This window comes from Quercus lobata, chromosome 9, assembly GCF_001633185.2.
Source record: "Quercus lobata isolate SW786 chromosome 9, ValleyOak3.0 Primary Assembly, whole genome shotgun sequence".
Taxonomy (NCBI): Eukaryota; Viridiplantae; Streptophyta; class Magnoliopsida; order Fagales; family Fagaceae; genus Quercus; species Quercus lobata.
Window position 1 is genome coordinate 2,115,448 of NC_044912.1, and position 19,494 is coordinate 2,134,941.

The 19,494-nt window shown below is 33.8% G+C and overlaps 4 protein-coding genes across 5 annotated transcripts; 2 read left to right on the forward strand and 2 right to left on the reverse strand.

Annotated features, from left to right (window-relative positions):
• The first annotated feature begins 1,028 nt into the window (after positions 1-1,028).
• Positions 1,029-6,586, forward strand: LOC115958951 (protein phosphatase methylesterase 1). The gene is made up of 13 exons (XM_031077233.1): positions 1,029-1,275; positions 1,363-1,447; positions 1,529-1,599; positions 2,037-2,151; positions 2,278-2,357; positions 3,343-3,427; positions 3,523-3,603; positions 4,338-4,432; positions 4,601-4,651; positions 4,896-4,976; positions 5,142-5,214; positions 5,310-5,387; positions 6,303-6,586. Exons 1-13 carry the CDS (start codon positions 1,154-1,156, stop codon positions 6,339-6,341), a joined length of 1,056 nt encoding a protein of 351 aa, XP_030933093.1. The 5' UTR covers positions 1,029-1,153; the 3' UTR covers positions 6,342-6,586.
• Positions 6,587-7,416: 830 nt separating this feature from the next.
• Positions 7,417-9,470, reverse strand: LOC115961031 (cytochrome c-like). The gene is made up of 3 exons (XM_031080080.1): positions 9,175-9,470; positions 8,040-8,173; positions 7,417-7,779 (listed from the first exon to the last, which is right to left on the reverse strand). Exons 1-3 carry the CDS (start codon positions 9,284-9,286, stop codon positions 7,684-7,686), a joined length of 342 nt encoding a protein of 113 aa, XP_030935940.1. The 5' UTR covers positions 9,287-9,470; the 3' UTR covers positions 7,417-7,683.
• A 1,338-nt stretch (positions 9,471-10,808) lies between these two features.
• Positions 10,809-16,586, forward strand: LOC115960388 (pentatricopeptide repeat-containing protein At1g09900-like). 2 transcript variants are annotated; one of them, XM_031079270.1, is made up of 2 exons: positions 10,809-12,612; positions 15,642-16,586. In XM_031079270.1, exon 1 carries the CDS (start codon positions 10,930-10,932, stop codon positions 12,547-12,549), a length of 1,620 nt encoding a protein of 539 aa, XP_030935130.1. In that variant the 5' UTR covers positions 10,809-10,929; the 3' UTR covers positions 12,550-12,612; positions 15,642-16,586. The 2 variants fall into 2 exon arrangements, with proteins under 2 accessions (XP_030935130.1, XP_030935131.1); XM_031079271.1 differs by lacking the exon at positions 15,642-16,586 and having other exon boundaries at positions 10,809-10,961; positions 11,294-12,709.
• A 481-nt stretch (positions 16,587-17,067) lies between these two features.
• Positions 17,068-19,005, reverse strand: LOC115959126. The gene is made up of 2 exons (XM_031077432.1): positions 18,591-19,005; positions 17,068-17,415 (listed from the first exon to the last, which is right to left on the reverse strand). The coding sequence occupies exons 1-2, from the start codon at positions 18,944-18,946 to the stop codon at positions 17,262-17,264; spliced, it is 510 nt and encodes a 169-aa protein (XP_030933292.1). The 5' UTR covers positions 18,947-19,005; the 3' UTR covers positions 17,068-17,261.
• Positions 19,006-19,494: the final 489 nt, after the last annotated feature.

A 19,494-nucleotide genomic window follows, 5' to 3' on the forward strand; every position in this document is an offset into this window, starting at 1 on the left:
TACATGGGGATCTTGAAAATTGCACGATCCTATTGTGATTTGAGTTGTATTGACCTAGTAGGATCTTAAGACTGTACAAATTGCAAACATGACAAACCTCCACCAAAAAAAAAAAAAAAAAAAAAAAAAAAGAAAGAGTTTATTGCTATATCAACGGAAACAAATTTTTTATTTTAACTGTTTGTCACGTTAGCAATTTTCATCTAAGAGATAATGACAAAAACTAAATTGACACAATACTAAAATGTTAGGGATCAAATTGACACAATTAAGGACTAAATTAAAATATGGTGTAAATGATAAGAACCAAATACATAGCTTATCTACACCAAAAGTTGATTGGTGTCATGGTCTGATGATGAAGGGTTATCATCAGGAGCGGACACCATAAGTTAAAAATCTCTTTAAAAAAAAAAACATAGTTTACCTTATTTTTTTTTAACCGACATTGTATAATATTATATGAAATTTTTGATAATTTAGTATGTAAAAATATAATTTTTTTTCCCAACAAAAAAATAAAAATCTAATTGTTAAATTTCGTAGAATAGATAGGGTTGCCAACTACGAAGTATGAATTATAATACAAAGTATAATTATGAATCATCTATTAAAAAAAAGAATATATTATGAATCTAAAAAAAAAAAATACTAGCACAATTTTTTTTTATTTTATAATTCGATAGATTGGATTGCCAACTACTACTATTAGTAGGATTATTAATATTTATAAGTAAAAAAAAAAAAAAAAAAAAACTGAGTAGGATTATTAGTATTTTTTTTTTTTTTTTTTTTTGAGAAGAAGGATTATAAGTTTTTAGTAGGAGTGTTTAACTTTTAGTGCTATGGGCCGAGCACGAAAGACAAGGCCTCTATTTTGGGCTTACGGCCCATTAATCAATGACAAAAACAAAGATGGGCCGTTTCTATTGAATATTTAAATTATTTTATATCAGAAATTAGATATATATGTTATAAAAAAAAAATTAGATATATATATAAATATATATATTAATTTTAAAGAACCGAATGTATTAAATAAAGAGAACTGATAGCTGAAAAGCACTTTGATCGATCGCTAGGAAAAGCAAATTCCTTCGGATTTTGAAATTCCAATTCCAATTCCAATTCCAATTCGTCAGTTCTAAGGAAAATGGATTCCTCAAACCTCACCACGCTTTCCGAAGAAGAAACCTCAGGCTCAGAAGATCAACAACAACAACAACCTGTCTCTGCCTTTGCCTCTGCATCCGTTCCAATTCGCCCTCCAACTCAGTGAGTTCCCCTAACTCGCTCTCTCCCCATTCACTGTTTTCGTTTCTTTTTTCTCTAAATTTCAATGGGTTTTTTTTGTTGTTGTAGGAGTTCGTTGCAGAAATACGCACCGTTGGATTGGTCCGCTTATTTTGATCGTGAGGATGACATTCGTATCAAAGATACAGAAAACGTTAGTCTCAGTCTCAGCAATTGGTGCACTGTTTATTCTAATACAAAAAGCTTATTTTTTTGTGTGTGTTTGTAATTTTAGGTATTTCATGTATATATGGCGGGAACAGAAGGCCCTGTGGTTTTTTGTTTACATGGAGGTGGCTATTCTGGGTATGTCATTGCTTTCATTTTTAATGTTAAAATTGGAGCTTTGATTGATTTAATTCATTTCTGAGTTGTGTAATGTGTGTGCTTTGGAATGATTGTTTGTTTTGCCATTCATAGGAAAAAAAAAGTTTGAATATGTGTTTTTGTGTAATAAAAAAATTTGGGTTTTGATTTTTTATGAAAAAAAATTTGATCTTGAGGATTTTATGAATTTGTTTTTTTTTTTTTTTCTGGGTGCTTAAAATGCATTTGTTTAATACACACGCGCGCGCATGTGTGCTTGTGTATATACAGTGGGTTTTGAATCCATGATCTTGTCGTCTACCTTACTGTTATAAGGGAAGGAGGTGTCATTTGTGTTGGAGCTCATTGGCTATATGTAATGTTGGCTAAACTATGGCAATGTGATTTGATTACATTTCATGTTGTACCTTCGCCAGGCTTTCATTTGCGTTGGCAGCAAGTATAATCAAGGAGAAAGCTCGGGTAGTGGCAATGGATATGAGAGGACATGGGAAGTCATCAGCAGAAAATGAACTCGACCTTTCTATTGAGGTGTAAATATAAACAGCATAAAATTTATTCCGCTGGTCATGTAATTTAGGCCTTTTTTGCCCCCTTTTAATTTTTAATTTTTTTTTTGTCATAGTCTCATGAAAATTGGTACTTTCATATTTGCAGACTATGTGCGATGATGTTGTCGCTGTGGTGAAAGAAATGTATGGAGATTCACCCCCTGCAATTGTACTTGTTGGCCACAGGTTGAGCTCCTTCCATCTAATGTTCTTGTATTTTATAGTTCTCTTGGTTAGTGGAAATCCTTTAAGAATGGAGGTTGGGGTGGGGGTGATGTTTACATACATGGTTACATTGATGAAGGGACAATTTAGTTACAAGTCAAAAGTGTTTAATGCCTTAGGTCTGATTGCTGTTTCTTCAGTAAGATGTTTTAGTATTTTCTTACAAAGTTAAAATTGTAGTTTTGTATAAGCAATTAATCCATATAAAGTATATGGACACATACAAGAAGAGATAGGGAGATGGTGTTATGTACAATTTCATGTTTTAGTGATAGTTTGCTGACGTCATTTCATGTCCTTAAGAATAAAGTGGAGTCATGTTTTAGTGATAGTTTTGTGTAGAGGGTTAGTTCAGGGAAGGGGGTAATTAGTCCTTTTAGAGAGGGGGAAGAGAGGGAAATTTTAAAATTTTCAGGGGTTGTGTAAGGAGGTGTTAAATAAATGTTTATCAAATACTAAAATTTGGTGGAATGAAGAGTAATTGAACTATGTAAACTGGTAAAGAGATATTATTACAGGATGGATGTTTTGGTGTTGATAGAAGGTTTTCCAACAAGTTTTATTGAATAAAGCATCAGTGAGGGTTTGTGAGGTTTTGTTGGAGATAGGAGATTTATGGAACAATTCAATTGATGGGTTACAATTTTTATTTTTGGATCAGTAGGATTACAATTTTTATTGGTTGCTTGCAGAATATGAATTTGCACAATTTGCTTAGCTTTTATGTGCTGTCATTTTAATATTGAATGTAGACTTTTACATTTCTCTTAAGATTTCCCTTCGCAGAGTGGAGAGTACTTGTGACGCATTTGTACTCTTATTTTGCTTTGTTCTCATTAACAAACTCAAAATCTTACTTAATTCTTCTGTTTTTGATTAGACTTTACTTCCTTTACTACATTAACTAATTATTATCATTGATCTGACTAACTTAACCATCATACAGCATGGGAGGCTCAGTTGCCGTGCATGTTGCTGCAAAGAAATCATTGCCTAGCTTGGCTGGACTTATTGTTGTGGATGTTGTGGAGGTTGCTTTCTACAATATGACCTTGTCGCCGCTGCCTGTGATTATTTTCTTATCAGTGGCACATTGAAGCTATGTTGACAATCACAAAATTTTCAGGGAACAGCTATGGCTTCATTGATTCATATGCAGAAAATCTTATCAACCCGGATGCAGCATTTTTCAAGCATTGAAAAAGCGGTACTTCTTGTCTAGTTTTTTATTTTACTTTTCTTTTCTTTTTCTTTTTGGGTAAGTGAGTTTTGATCCCAAGGGGAGGGGAAAGGGAAATTCAAACTAGCAATCTCCGCTTCATGATGCCTGGTCCCTAGTCAATTGTGGTACCCCTTGGGGTTAGTATTTTATGTTACTTGGTTTATGATGGAGACTGTGTGTAGCTGTAGAAGTTTTATCCACAAGCCATAATTTTTTCTTTATGGGTTTATCCCTTGAAAGTCAAACAATAATTTTTGACATCTTTTTAAGCTGCGGTCTAAACATTAGAAAATTTTGCACCAAAATTCATAGTCTGTTATGCACTTATATCTCAGACTGTACGAGCATGGTGCAACAGAAATCATATCTTTGCTTGTTCATTGTTGCTTTGCTTGTCTTTGACAAATGACATGTGGAGCAAAACAGGGGAGAGGACATCTTAGCTTTGTAAATTTTACTTATTAATTTTTTTTTTAAAAAACTAATAAAAAAATTTTATCTGGAGGATGAAAAAATTAAGCCTTGAGCTACTTTTTTCTATAAATTGTACGTAGAAATCTCAGATTGGTGATGCACTAATCTGCTGCCTCATGGGCCAACATAATTTTTCACACGATGTTGGAGTAGCAGTTCTAAGTTTAAGTGATATTTTTTTTGTGTAAGCCTATTTTCACTGCTGAAGTTTGTCAGTCATAATGGATTGAAATATTTGTTTGTAGATTGAATGGAGCATAAAAGGAGGCTCTTTAAGAAACGTGGATTCAGCCCGTGTGTCCATCCCTGCTACATTGAAGTATGATGATTCAAAGAAATGGTAAATGCTTCTGTAATGTAACTATACATTTTATGTTGTGAATATTTCCAAGTGTCCTGGATTCCCCAATTTTATCCATTTACATGACCAGTTGGGGCCTATTATGGTTTAGTCAGTGTAGACCTTGGTACAGCACCTAACAGGCATTGTTCTAATTCTTTGCTGCAGTTATACTCACCGAGCTCGTCTTGTAGAGACAGAACAATATTGGAGGGGCTGGTATGATTATTATTAGTATTTACATTTATAACATACCTAGCGATGATGCTTAATTTGGTGCTTGTGGGTATTAGATTTGATACCTAACTCTTCAGTGTATATATGAGATGGATTGTCTCATTTTGTATTCTTGGATACTGTGGTTTAACTGTCCTAATGCTACATCCATGCATGTAACAATGGTAGCTTTTGTTATGTAAGGAATTTTCACATCAATTCAACTACTGAAATTATTTACGCACAGGTATGAAGGCCTTTCAGAAAAATATCTGTCATGTACTGCCCCAAAGTTATTGCTGTTAGCCGGAACAGACAGACTGGACAGGTTCTTTCCACTAAACTTGCCTTATATAATCCATTGAAGTTTAACAAGATCATCAGTATTTTATCCCAGTTATTGGACCTTTTTAACAACTGGCTGGCTGGTCTTATAAAATTGAAATTGATCTGGTTGATTTTCTAAGGAATTCTTTGTATTGTTTTGTGACAGAGCTCTCACAATTGGTCAAATGCAAGGCAAGTTTCAAATGGTGGTTGTTAGACATACTGGGCATGCAATACAGGTCCATATTAGTTATTTTTTCATGGTGAATTTCTTTTTGTTTTTCTGTCTTTTTTCTTAAAAGTTGTTTGACTTTTATTTTGCACACTGTTGCAGGAAGATGTACCTGAAGAATTTGCTACTCTGGTACTGAATTTTATCTCTCGCAACCGTATAGGACCTCATGGAGTTGAGGTTGGTATCCATATTCTCTTCCTTAACATGATATCTAGGAAAGGGATTCTGGACCTCTGGTATTCTGTAGGAATTAGTTTTTTGTTTAATTTCTTCAAAACCTGAGTTGTGCATTCCACCTTAGAGATCATTGACTTCAAGGTTTCATGTGTAGAAGCGCCAATGAGCCAACCTCCTCCACCTAAAAGTTCTAGGTGGAGGGTGAGGTTGTGGATTCAAGATGGATTGGGTGTGTGTGCAACTTACCAATAAAAAAGGGTTTAACATGTAGAAGCAATGCTTGGTGAAATGCCACGGGGCTTGGCATATCTATTTAAGGCTTCCAACTCCAAAGTTTTTGGTTCTTGTGAGCCCCCACCTGGAATGCCTCAGCGGAGAGTGCCTAGACTAATTTTAATCCCAAAAGTCTCTAGTTTGACTCTTGGCCAAGGCATTTCGCGATTTACCCGATGCCTGCTCAGTAGAGGTGTGTAGGCATTCGGGGTTTTACTCTTAGGGGTGTCCCACTGGCCCATACCTTGAGGGGTTTCCTCATCATTGTGAGACACTTGCCTTATTTGTTGAGGGGCTTAATTTAGGCCTATTGTTACACTCCTGATTGTCATCTATAATCTATTCCGTGCCTTGCTAGGAAATGTTTTCAACATCTCATCATGTGCTTTGTATTTTTTCCATGCAAATCCCTTTTTTTGCACAAACTTGGCAAGAAATTACATAGTGTGCTGGTGCAGCATTGTGCATGATTTGAAGATAGTATTCTACAATTCTATTTTTTCATCTAGGTTGTCTTTCGAATTAGATGTCTAACCTGGCACGGGAAATTAGGACAATGAACAATGATCTGTCAGTTTTAACTTTTAAGTTATAAGTTATTCTTCAGTTTAGCACTCAATCTTCTTTTTAAATGTTCTGCAGATACCAGGACTCCGCCGACCATTCCAGCCTCAACCTTGAATCTGATGTTGGAAAATCAAATGATGACAACCTCCTCCACGATGAGCAACCTTTTCCATGACTTCGGCCTTTTCTCGGTTATTGCTTCTTTTTCTTTCTGGGTGTTTGAGGGGGAGGGGGTGTTTTCTTGGGGTGGAGGTAGTTAATGGAGAGTCAGAAATAATGATAAGCAGACAATGTTTGGTTGTTTATTTTCTGAGATTTGCCAAAGCTTTAGTAAATATTTCCAGCTGCTTTCTTTACTAGAGGTTCTAGCTTAATTTGCAATCAGAGCCTACAGCAAATCATTTCACAAAGGTCTGCTAACATCATAATCTCCTTAAAAACTGAGAGGATCAAAGTTACAAATAGTATGATATTGCCTTAATCAAAGCATTTAGATCCTACTCAACTCTCAAGTAACGACCCAGTAGTACCTCATTTGTGTAAATTTGTAATTTGCAATAACCTTTTAGCAAGATTAGACACTCTTTTAAAAGGGTATTTATAACTAGTGAATTAAGGATACATAAAAAAAAATATTATACATGTTGATTATTCGATTACCATGTGTGTTTTGCGTGGTTGTGTATACTCTTTTTATTTAAAAAACGATAAATTATATATAAAAATCCAGATTAGTTTGCAATTTTTTAATTAGATCATCTAAAGTTCTAAACTTATGAAATCATTTCAATTTCAAGTTTTTGTTTCCTCCTACAATCTTTGTTATCATGGACAGTAAGAAAGCATAGAAAAACTATTGATAAAATTTTGTCTAAGGTTATCCATAAAGTAATTTGACAACCATTGAACAGAGAGCACAAAGAGAGAAAATTTTGTCTAAACCTATCCAAATAGAGATAAAAAAATATTCCTCAAGAACGAGTTTTGCTCGCTCCAACCATATCACCCACTTTGCCGAATATATGTGCAAGGCAAAGTTTCATCATCTAGATCGTAGGGCCTCTTTGAAAAAGGGCATGATACGAAGAAGCACCCAACCACATGTTCATTCTTTTCATCACTTTCAGTTCCAACATTTTCAGTTCAAGGGAAATGACATCAGAAACTAATCCTCAAGCACAGACGAACATTATCAAGAATCAAAATAAGTTTATCATTAGCCCAGTATATTCGGGAAATATCCGTAAAAAACTAACTGAAATGAATGTTCCGCTTGCCAATTACAGCAACCTCTTCCTTGGGACGCAATGACCAAGCAAAGCTCAACAAACAAAAGAGCATTGCAGACCTAAATGGTCTAATTTATTGGTAAAAAATAGTGCTTTTATCCGCACTGTGTGAATCTCCAACAACTGCAAAATGGAATTGGGGAACTAAAATAAAAGACTGGGAGTAATTAAGATGCAGTAGATTGCTTCAAATATGAAATGAGGTCAGCCCGATCCTGTGGCTTCTTCAGCCCGGGGAATACCATCTTAGTCCCAGGAATGTACTGCACAAACAAAAACAAAAATCAGAAGATTTAGTAATGAAAGCTACAACAAAACACTCACACCAAAAGAATTTATTGCACACACAAATGCATACTCGCACCAATGAAAAACCGCTCTCTAAAACATTGCAAGGCGATATTCCCAAAGTAAGATAAACTATCTTCAGTTTACTCTCTCTATTGCATACACACATGTGCAAGGTGATCATTGCATTTTCTAACATTATGGCAAGTGTCTTTTATATTGAGTTGATTCATACCTTTTTGGGGTTCAGCAAGTAATCATACAATGTCTTTTCCTCCCAATTCACAGCCATGTTCTTGTTAGCAGTTGAATAGGAGTACCCAGGAGTTGTACCAGACTGCCTTCCGAACAAGCCATTCAGATTGGGACCTGAAAATTTAGAACAGTTTTATACACAACTCCAAAACTTTCAAGAGAGTAGCGATCACAACAGCTTTCAAAAAGAAGTAAGCACAAAAAATTCTAAAGCATATTTACAAAACTTATTAATAAACTAACAAGTGCATCTGCATGAAGTTATATCCATAAGACACGTTACTTTTCTCAGAGCATTCATCTAAAGAAAGAAAAAGCCAAAGATAGTTTGTTTTTTGTACAATTTAAATCATTGCCCAACCTAGTAATGAAATCCATGAAATAGCAAAATATTGTGAATTTTAGCAACCTTGAAACATGTTCTCCGCAACACCCATCACAACGTCCAATAATGCAGTGTCCAACAATCTTAGCTCAGACAAGAAATTTCTCATTAAACAACAAATCAGAGAACAATTTAAAAATCCAAATAACATTCTTCATCAACAAGCGAAAGTGGCCACCCTTAAGCTACCTATTTTTGTTGGGTCTTCATAATTTACACAATAAACCTTTCTCATGTTACAAAAAAGCAATCTCACTTTTTTTTTTTTTTCCAAATTATATTTTTATTTCTCCAACTCTTTCAAAATTATATTTTTAAGACTACTTGACAATTCTCATATCACTAAACAGCTTCAAAAATGAGTTCCAGCTCAAAAAACTGTTTCTATTCAGAGAATAACATTACAGAAATTAAAAAAAAAAATTCTTCTTTTTTATTTTTTTCTTCAACTTTCTAAGTAGCCAAACAGATCACTCGAATCAAAACCAGTCAGATCTATTCAAATTTCATTTCAACTACATCCTCATAATTAACCAAAAAAAAAAACAGTTCATTCAACCCAAACAGATCTCAACAGATCAAAACCACACAACAAATATCCAATATACATGAGCTAAAGTCACAAACTTTGAATTTCAATTTATCACTCAGATCCAAACACGCCGCAACCAAATCGAATATATATAAAAAAAGAAAAATAAAAAATCAGAAGAAAAAAAAAAGTGAATACCTTGCTTGTGACCAGCGCCTTTGTCGACGGTGTGGCACTGAGCGCACTTGGTTTTGAAGATCTTCTCTCCGACCTTTGGATCGCCAGGTGGAGCTTCAGAAAACGACGCCATTTCTCTCTTTCTCTTTTTTCGGTTCTTCTAGTAGAGGCTGAGAAAGTTGAAGTGAAAAGGAGAGGTTTTTAAGAGCAAAGCTTAAAAAATGAGAGAGAGAAAGAGAGTTTGCTGAAATTTCTAGGAAGAGAAAGAATATTCGAGAAGAGGTGGCTTAGAAAAGGAGCGTGGTGTGCCACAGACCACGCGGTTATTGCCTCTTTTATACGTATTAAATTTGATAACAAGTATTTCTAAGCCCTAGCTTTTTTTGTCATACACGTGGCAGTTTTATATTACCCCGGCTCGAGCCGCTTTGTCGTAATTGTTCTACGTGATTGACTGTGATTAATGGTTTAATACTATTGTATTTAACTGTTTATTGTAGATTTTGTAGGACAATTATGACAAAATGTGGGTTTACTAATATTATTAGTCAAAAATTCTATGCGTTTAGTGGTATTATTAGTCGAAATTTCCTTTCAATTTTGTTACGCATGACTTTTTTGAACGTGCCATTCCTGTTTTTTTGTTATTTTTTATAGTCTCGAGTCAATGAATGGTTTCTTTGTTTGGGTTCTAGCTTTTTTTAGTGATTGATATAACAAAAAATGGCTTCACCAGTTCGGAGCTTTGCTAAACTCATGGCACTCATGGCAATTAAATGTTCATTGAAAAAAAAGAATAATAAATTGTTTTATATGATTGAATGAAAAATTTGGTGTGTTTTGAGCATTATAACAAAAAGGTGTTTTAAGAATTTTAAGATATTTTAACATAAGTTTTCGACAGATTCGTAATTTTTCTAAATTCCCTGAGGAAGTTTTTAAAAAGGGAAAAATAACTTCAAAGTTAAAGTTAAAATTTGGAATTGTTAGGAGTTTAAAAAATAAAAATAAATAAACGTATTTTAATGTTCATATATTTTAAAACTACCATAAAAATCGTTAGAGTTTTTTTTTTTTTTTTTTTCAATTAAAATTTTGCAAAATTTTGCCTTTTACGTTCAAGCCTTTGTTTTTTGTTTTTTTTGTTTTTTACAATAATGATGAACAAGCACATGGTCATTTCTATTATAAAACAAACACGATCAATAAAATGCAAATATTTATGTTATCATATTAAGAAAGAAAAGATTTTATTAAGAATTTTATAATATAAATCGCTAAATTATCGATTGTTTAAAAAATTTAAATTATTAAAGTATAGTAAATTTAATTATTTAATCACACAATTCTAACACAAATGACAAATAAAGACGAGTTCAAATCTCTCCTCCTTTAGTATAACTATCAAAAAAAAAAAAAAAAAAATTCAGATTTCAGAATATAACTATCAAAATTATTTATAAAAACTTGCGTGGAATCTCCACCAAACCATAATCCATAATTTGAAATTTTCCAAATAGCACCATGACTTCACTTGCCCATACCATTTTATTGTGAAGAAGCCCATGATATGTACTACAATTCCAACCCCATTTGTCCATACAGCCCATATAGAAATCTCCACCAGCCCAACCCAAAAAAAAAAAAAAAAAAAATGTCAAAAACTTTTCTCTCTCAGCAAAATCAGCTTGAACTCTCGCCGCTCAGCTAGCCTTTGTTCTGTGTGTGAGCTCAGTCAGTAATGTGTGCTCTGACTCTGAGACCATAGAATCCACCATGGAAATCCCAAGCCTTTACAAGAAGCTCAGGTACTTCTCAAACTCTTGCTCTGTTTACTCTCTCTTCTCTCACTCCCCACACCCATTTCTCTCTCCTAAAACCCTCGTCTCACCCAGTTCCTCTCCAGAAATTTTCTTCATTTCCAATCATTTTCATTTTCACACAAAACCCACTTCCAGTTCTCTGTATCCACTCATTTCCTCATCTGGGTCATCCTTATTTTCCGCCATAACCTGCCCAATTCCACAATCTTCACAAAATTTACATTTCTATAGCTGTAACAATAATGAGTATAGACATCAATTTTGGAATCTAGGTTTGGTTAAACCTTGTGTTAATAGATTCACTCGTTGGTTTTCAGTGTCTTCTAAGGATGTGTCATCGGGTTCAGCTGGGTTGAGTGAGATGAATTCTATTAAAAATGTTAAATTTCGGAAAATGGGTGTTGATGGGATTAGGCCAAAACCTACTCGAAAGCAAGTTTCGGAAATTATTGGCTTGGTTATGAGGGATGAAAATGATTTGGAGTCTAAGTTGGATTCTATGAATGTAAATTTATCTATTGATTCAATTACTGAGGTTTTTTGGGTTTTAAATTTTGAAAGAGTGTCCGCATTGCGTTTCTTTAATTGGATTAGAGGTTCGCGGCCAGATCTTTACTGCAATTCTGATATTTGTAGTTTGGTTATTGATAATTGTGGTTGGTTAGATGACCACAAGGCCATGCTTTGTATTCTGAATGAGTTAAGGAAAAGAAAAATTTGTCTTAACAAGAAGGCATTTGGGTTCTTACCTGTTTTGGTTTCAAACAAGGAATCCATTATGCACTCTGTAAGAAGAGTGGTAGAGGTGTTGAAGGAAGTTGGGGGGTCATGCCGGAACTCTGGGATTTACTCATTGATTGAGATGTTTGTCTCTTTGGGTTCCTTTGAAATGGCAGAATTTGTGATGGAAATAACAGAGAGGAAGGCAGTTTATTACAATGTTTTGGTTAGGGAGAAGTGTCGAAGATGCGATTTTGAAGGAGCTAGAGAAGTGCTTGATGAGATGAGGCTAAGGGGTTGTTGTGATCGAATTGTCATTGGCTACAATTATTTACTTAGTAGTTTATGCAAGAATGACAAAACTGTTGAAGCTAGTCAGGTACTGGAAGAAATACAAGTAAGGGATTGGCTTCCTGATGCATTAACCTTTGAGATATTTATTTGTTACTCGTTTAGACTTGGAAAGCCCGATCTTGCTTCCCAGTTTCTTGACAGGATGGTGTCAAATGGTGTTGAACCTCGTCATAGCACACATGCTGCTTTTATCAAGGGTTATTTCAGTTTACTGAAATATGAGGAAGCATATAAGTACGTGGTTGATTCAAGTGTTAAGCTTAGGTTCTCAAGCAATCTAAATTACAGCCTGCTTGCAAGCCTTCATCAGAAGAAAGGAAATGTGGTCATTGCACGAAATATTCTTTTGGAAATGATTAAAAAGGGTCTCAGACCAAACTTTGCAGTGTATATGAGGGTTTTGCGTCATCTAAATAATGCAGGCAGGGAAGACTTGGCCAGAGACTTAAAGAGCAGCTTCTCTAGTTTGAGTTTACAGCCAAGTTTAGAAACTGGATGAGTTCTGTAGGCTAACACATTAGAGCATTTCCAGTGGATTTTATTTCTCACTTTAATTGAACAAGTAATGAAGTTCTTCTCCTCTAAGTTTGTTTCATGTAAGCTTCAATTTTTTTAATTGAGTTATATTGAGCTTGAGGTTTCATTTTTGGTGATAACTATATACCGTTCTTTTGAGTTAAATGATTTTATTTTCAGGACACCTACACAAACTGAAAAAAAAGACAAATTATCAATTTGTTTCCGCATATATATTGTAGTGGCAAGTTCTACCTTCAGAACATTATGTTGTTCAACCATACTGTTAATTGACTTCTCAATTACTATTACAAGTGATTGATATTATGAGACCTGGAGCTTGCTTATTTATTGTTGCTATTTATTTCAAATTTGATGCCTTTTGTTAAATTTTAAATATCATTGATTCTACTACCAATCTTTAGAAATACCACAACTGAGTGGGATATTCTTAGTGAAATTATTATGTCACACCTTCACAATCAACTAGAAAAAACAAGGGGCAGAACTTCATGATTAAATTTATGCAATTTGCTCACTGAATTTGTCATTTTAAGAAGATATTTACTTCTTATGTCATAAGATTATGAATTATGCTGCATTTCTTTCAGAATTAGAGACATAAACAAGCTGCTTATAGTGTTCATGTCCTTGCACTTATGTATGTGTTTGTCTAATGGATTTCTCTTAGTTACTTGGACTCTGGGCTCCTGCTCATGGTGTATCCCTGAAATCCTGGGTAGAGCATTATAAAACTAGTTCAATTGATGAAACTATCATCTGACTGTAAAAAGAAAAATATTCACAGGTATTTGTTTCTGATTCTTGTCAAGGTTTCTGCATGACAAGGCAGCAACTAATGAGGAGAGCAAGGTAGGCTTCTGAGAGTAGGCTGAAGCATGAAACTCAGAATTTCTTTTCTTTGTTTTTTTTGGGGATACACAAAGTTTTTTTTTTTAATACCACTATAGGAAAAGAATTCAAACACTGGGCTCTTAAGTGATTTACAAAAAAAGCTGAGGCTTGGGCAGCCCAGCTGGAAACCACTGCCAGTATGCCATCATTTATAATCCTACAGCCAAAAGCAAAACCCTAATTCCTCCATGTGTCCATGTCTTCCAGTAGAACTGAGCAGAAGCAAGGTGCTGTTCTCATCTCTTCTGGTACAGCCAATGTGTGGCTGCATTGAGTCAGCACTGTCTTATTTGGATTCCTCTGGTCCATGCTTAGTGAAGGCTTCTCTTGCAGCTATCTATCTTATATGCTGGTGGATTTGCACCCATTTGGTGTGGCATCCTTCGAACATTAGGCTTCCATCTCTATCTTTTGCCATATATGCTATTCCACCTCTATTGTTTTTGTGATTTTTGCTCCCAGCAATCGGTAGAAGGGTTTGCCAGTCTGCTGGGACGTCTCCTGCAGCGACATTTTTTGGTACTGGCCCTACTGGGACCTTCTGTTCTTGTACATTGGTTTCCAGGCTGCATGGAATTCAGCTTGACTTGTTTGTATAAGCCTGAATGTTTGTCCAAGCCTTTTGCATGGTGGAGTAGACACTAGACAGCATCATCCACTTAAATATACTAGACACCTTTTGTAACCAATGTAGTATGGAAAAGGGTATTGTTTCTCAGAACTAGTATTACATCTTTGAGAATCTAAATTTGAGTATAACAGGGGTAACAGTTTAAGAGTGGGAGAGGACAGACATTGTATTATCATTATCTTATCATTGTCAAATAATTGTTTCCATCTTTGACTCATGAGTGTAGCCCAAAAGTTGAACCACATGGTTCATGTGTTTCTTATGCAATGCTCTTTTTTCCCTTAAGATCATTATATTGCTTCAAAAGTAGCATTACAAGCAATTTGGAGATCCTATGGCTAATGGAAACCCGGGAATTAACCCTCTTTCAAATTAAAAGTCACTTCCAGGTTTTAATATTCATTTTACAGCTATGGGTGTTTCTTGAGTATTAGTTCTCATTTTCCAAGGTTTTTGAATCAAAGTTCTTCCTTATACCAGAAATATCCTACTTCCATGTGTATTCTAGAAGCTGCAGAAGGTAAGTTCTTTCCACAAATCTGCTATATGGTTTATAACTAAGTATTTTGTTATTAAACAAAACTGTAAAAGCCCTGCTACTAAAGAGTACTTGGTTGTTGTTTTGTGCTCAGTTCATGTCCTTAGCCTAATCAATTAGGCAAAGGGGAGAATGGTGATGGAGGCTAAGGGAATTGTTGAAGCATAAGCAATGGTAAAGTTGCATTAAACCTTGCCAATAAAGGTAATAATAGAAGTGGACTTAGGTTTTTGTATGTTTTGGATAGATAATGTGTAAAATTCCGTTGGTGCTTAGGCCTAGCAAGTTAGTCTATTTTCAATAACTAAATTCTGATGCTTTACACCAAGGTACAACTTTGTACAAGTAAATTCTCTTTGTCAATCAATTTTTTACAATCGTTATTAAAGCAATGATTGACTCATTGCATTGTGAATTTGTAGATACAATCAAGTCCATCCCTCTTATTGAATACTTAGTGTTGCTTGCTAGTCTCAGCTCTATGTTAATTTGTTTATGCGTCTGTATGTTGCATAAGTTTAAATTGTTGTTGTTGAAGGACTTTTTAACATATATAGAATATAGTCACTTTTTAAATTTCCTGATACACAATTCTTGCGGTGTGGGCGGGGTGGTGTATCTGGGGTTTACTCAACAGGATTGGGTACACGAAGTGGGCTGGCCTTGAAGAGGCTCCTTGTCATAAAAAAAAGTCACTTTTTAAATTAGTTGAGCTATTTTGGATTCTGATTCATATGTTGTTTCTTTCTTTTTTTCCCCATCTTCTCTTCTAATACTCTGTTTCATATATATCTGACAGGCACAAAAAGGCAGGCATTTATTTAATTTTAATTTTATTTTTAAATTCTGGCTATCCTGCTACCTGTAATGCTTAATTGCAATTTCCTGTGATATCTCCCATACTAAGTTGTGCTCTTTATCATTTCTCTTTAAGATAAATTTGTTAAAACCAGATTGTTTGAAATGCCTCAATCAGGATTTTTTCTTACAGGAAGAATGGGATCCTGATCATGAAACTCTGTTGGCATTGTCTACTGATGATGGAAGGTTGATAGTTTGGGATCTCAATGGGAATTTTACATTAGATATAGGTGCTAAGAATGTGCTCACTTTTCTTTTGTTTTGTTTCGTAAAACTTAATATTAGCACCCTAATTTCTCTTCACATTAATTTGTATATATCTTTATGCAAAATTTGGCTACCAAGAAGATTAAGGAAAATAGGAAAAGCATTGAAAATATTGTTGATTTTTACCAATTGTAAGAATCTGCTCCTAATTTTTGGTAGAACTTTCTATTGAACATGTGATTGATGTGTGCATTAATCTCAGTTGTTCTTTATCATGGGAATTTAATTGAATCTTGTGTTCGGCTTATTGATGATTTAGACTTGCTTTTCTATGTTTGAATCATGATTAGTGAACATGGAACCATGCATTGGGAAGATTCACAAACAAGTTTTGCATTTCAATATGAGATTTTTCTTGCTATTTTTAATCTGTTCTTTCAACAATGAGATGGTTCATATTATACCAAGACATTGAAGTTATGGTCTTCTTGTCTTATATATCAAATTACAATACTATACTTAAGACTCTCTGATATATTTGTGAGAGTTCTGCGCACAAGGAATGCTTTACCTTCTTTAATTGATAACTAATGCTATTAGAATTAGAAATGAGTTGTCAGAGAGAGCTGTGGAAGATGGTCCTCTGGAGCTTCTATTTTCTCACAGGTCAAAAGGCAAAGATATCAGATTTTTGTTTGAACAAGTATCAGCAATGGGTCATTAGCATCCTTAGTCTCAAGAGAGTTTTTTCTAATTGTAATTTCAGTTGGGTTAGGAGAGATTGTAATTCAGCAGCGTGAGCTGCTGCAAGGCTCTCCCTTTTATCTTCTAAGTCATTTTCTTTTAAATAAACTCAGTCTTCTAGATGTCTTAAGAACAATTTATGAGGTTGACTGTAGTGCCCCTATTTCCGTTTGATTTATATATATTGAAGTTTATAAAAAAGAAGAAGAAGTAAATGGCTAAAAGTATATATTGTGGGAGCATATTAGACATCTTGGAATGCTTTACAGGGTTGGAATGCTTGAACTGCCCAAACATGTTCTCAATTAAATATAGCATATCTTATAGTCGAATTTAATACAATTTTTGACAACTCTTATTGTGTATATCATATGAGATACCCAATTTATTAAATTTAATCAAAATAAAGAGTAAGTTTCAATTAGCTGAACTGGTAATATCTTTTACCAATACCAAAACTATTGATATTTTGGCTTGATGATAATGAACAATTATCATAAAGTGGACGTCATAGGTTTAAAATACTATAGTATTTACTAAAAATAAATAAATCATAGCAAATAAAATTCTTATAGAATGAACCAAAAGTTACAAAGTGTCATGAGTTTATATATTTATTTTTCATTAAAAGAAAAGGCTGCAGATGTACTCATATGGTAACTATATTTTACTAAACTACTACCATTAAGTTCAAATCATTGTCTTCCACTTATAAACAATATATACTATCAACAATGAGCCATGAAGATAATGTAAAGTGTAGGCAAAACTGCATAGCAAATCTTAGGTTACTGCCAATCTATGGGTGTTTTAAACAAACACCAAACAACTTCACTTGTTTTGGCTCGTCACGAAGATCTAGCTTGGCTAAATTGGCCTCTGTTGATATCATCCTGTCAACGACAATCTGTTTGTCACAGCACTCAATGCTACAAAATGTTTGATTATCAAAACTGCATTTACATAATCAAGTTTCAGTGTCAAGTACACATATATGATATATTTTTGCTAATCTAAAAGTATCAGAAAGAATTATATGATTATCATTGACTTTCACTCAAGGAGGAATAAGATTATGTATATATACCCATACACGTGACTTCATTTATCAACTAATGCATGAAAAATTATTGATAGAATTGTATATAATAAATCTTAATTGGACATAAAATTATGACCTGTACAATTCTGAAGCAAAAAAACAAGAAAATTATAGATAAAATCGAAGTTAGACGAAGTTACCCCGAATAAAGTTAACCTAAGTTCACCTTAAAGACGTGGTAAATAAGTTTATCTTGTGTTGTAGATTAATTAATCAATCCAAGTGTCAAAGTCAATATTATCAGCTCTAGCTAATGAAAGTTCCAAGGATTTTTTTAGAACATAATTACCAGTTATATTTCCAATTTTCTTTTTCTTAGGGAGTCTTTTTTGATGTCTTCTATATTTTTTGGCAAGAATTATTGTGTAGACTGTGAATAGTTATGGTCAAATATTAATGAAACAACATCAAATCCCATCACACAGATATAGATATATAGTTATTAATATAATGGAAAAAAAAAAAAAAAAAATGAGGAATAACATCTTTAACATAGCAAATTACTGGCGTTCAATAGAGAAAGAATGAGGAAAAATTAAATGCTGAAAATATTTATGAAAACATAACAATAAAGTTATTCTAGCTACTTGATCAGTCATAATAACTACTTGAATACATATAATGCCTAACAGAAATTTAAGAATGGATAGACTGACTAAAATATTTGACGAATTGAACATGAGAAGATCAAATAATCAAACAATTAATTATAGCATTATATTAAAATATCTCTGAATCCATCAGTCTTGACAAGAAGTTCCTTTTTTCTTTTTTTTTCTTTTTTTTTCAACTCAACCTCGATGATCAATATGTTTCATTTATAGGGGAAAATCGCACGAATCTTCTTTATGTTTTCGAGATGTCGACACAAAGTGAAGGGTAAAATAAAAAATTCAAAATTTTTAAAGCTATTTTAGTCCTCCAAAAGAGGAAAGTCAACATAAATAGTTTGAATTTTGACTAATGTAAGTGTCTCATTCTAAATTAGAGAGAAAACTACAATTTTCTCTTTGATTGAGTCCTTACCCATAATTACAGTATCCTTTCTCAGGCAGCCTATTCAAGCACATGTCACAAACACCACTCATGTTGGGATTTTGAGGCACTATGATATCATCGTTTTTGGGGGCATAATAACTTTCCAAGTCAGACATTGAATCCCCATACAAGTACTTGTCAGACTCTGAATCCATGGCAGCCAACAACTCAAACTCTGGTTCCACAGGTACCTCCAAAGCTTCCGTGGCTTCCAAGATTTCTGTATCTTCAGGGAGGGTTAAAGGGTCTGGGTTTTTTGCGGCTTCGTTTTTCGGCACATGAAGCGTAGGCACATTTAACTGATTTAAGTGGCAATAAGGCTCGTTTTCATCAAAGGGATTCATGGTTATGGTTAGGGCTGGAGAGAATATTAGCGTTCAGGACAAATTAGGGTTTTCATGGGAAGTTGGATTATACACACAAGCTTTTTTGGATAAACATATACACAAGCTTATATAACCAAAATCTACAAGACCAAAGATCAGTGGCGTGACTCACGATGAACTCTTTTTAATTTTTAATTGTTTTTGCAAAAAGGTCTTCCTAATAAATCCATCTTATGAGTAAAATTAGGATAAATCTATAATCTATAATCTATAATATTACTTTTTTATAAAAAAATCTAAAAAATATTATAAAATTAAAGGCGTTTGACCATTTATATTTTTTAGTCAATTTAAAACTTCGATTAATTAGAATTTTTAGTACATGTACTTTCTTTATATGGTTGAATGTATATTGTTTGATTGTGTTTGCTTGATACACATCATTCCATATATAAATAAAATCATAATAAATTTCTATTAATAATTGTTAAATTTTATATTTAGATTTAAAAAAGTAAAAGTGAGAAATCGTTTTATGGTGCATTGCACGAGTTACCTTATAGTTA

Bases quoted from the DNA above. Each gene is read 5' to 3' on its own strand.
- LOC115958951 (XM_031077233.1), top strand. From the start codon at position 1,154: ATGGATTCCTCAAACCTCACCACGCTTTCCGAAGAAGAAACCTCAGGC. The intron at 2,358-3,342 runs GTTGAGCTCCTT...ACCATCATACAG, and splicing joins ATTGTACTTGTTGGCCACAG to CATGGGAGGCTCAGTTGCCG. The intron at 5,388-6,302 runs GTTGGTATCCAT...AATGTTCTGCAG, and splicing joins TAGGACCTCATGGAGTTGAG to ATACCAGGACTCCGCCGACC.
- LOC115960388 (XM_031079270.1), top strand. From the start codon at position 10,930: ATGGAAATCCCAAGCCTTTACAAGAAGCTCAGGTACTTCTCAAACTCT.
- LOC115961031 (XM_031080080.1), bottom strand. From the start codon at position 9,286: ATGGCGTCGTTTTCTGAAGCTCCACCTGGCGATCCAAAGGTCGGAGAG. The intron at 8,174-9,174 runs GTATTCACTTTT...CTAAATTTTCAG, and splicing joins AGGCGCTGGTCACAAGCAAG to GTCCCAATCTGAATGGCTTG. The intron at 7,780-8,039 runs GTATGAATCAAC...TTGTTTGTGCAG, and splicing joins ACTTGCTGAACCCCAAAAAG to TACATTCCTGGGACTAAGAT.
- LOC115959126 (XM_031077432.1), bottom strand. From the start codon at position 18,946: ATGAATCCCTTTGATGAAAACGAGCCTTATTGCCACTTAAATCAGTTA. The intron at 17,416-18,590 runs GTAAGGACTCAA...ATGTAAATGCAG, and splicing joins AAAGGATACTGTAATTATGG to TTTTGATAATCAAACATTTT.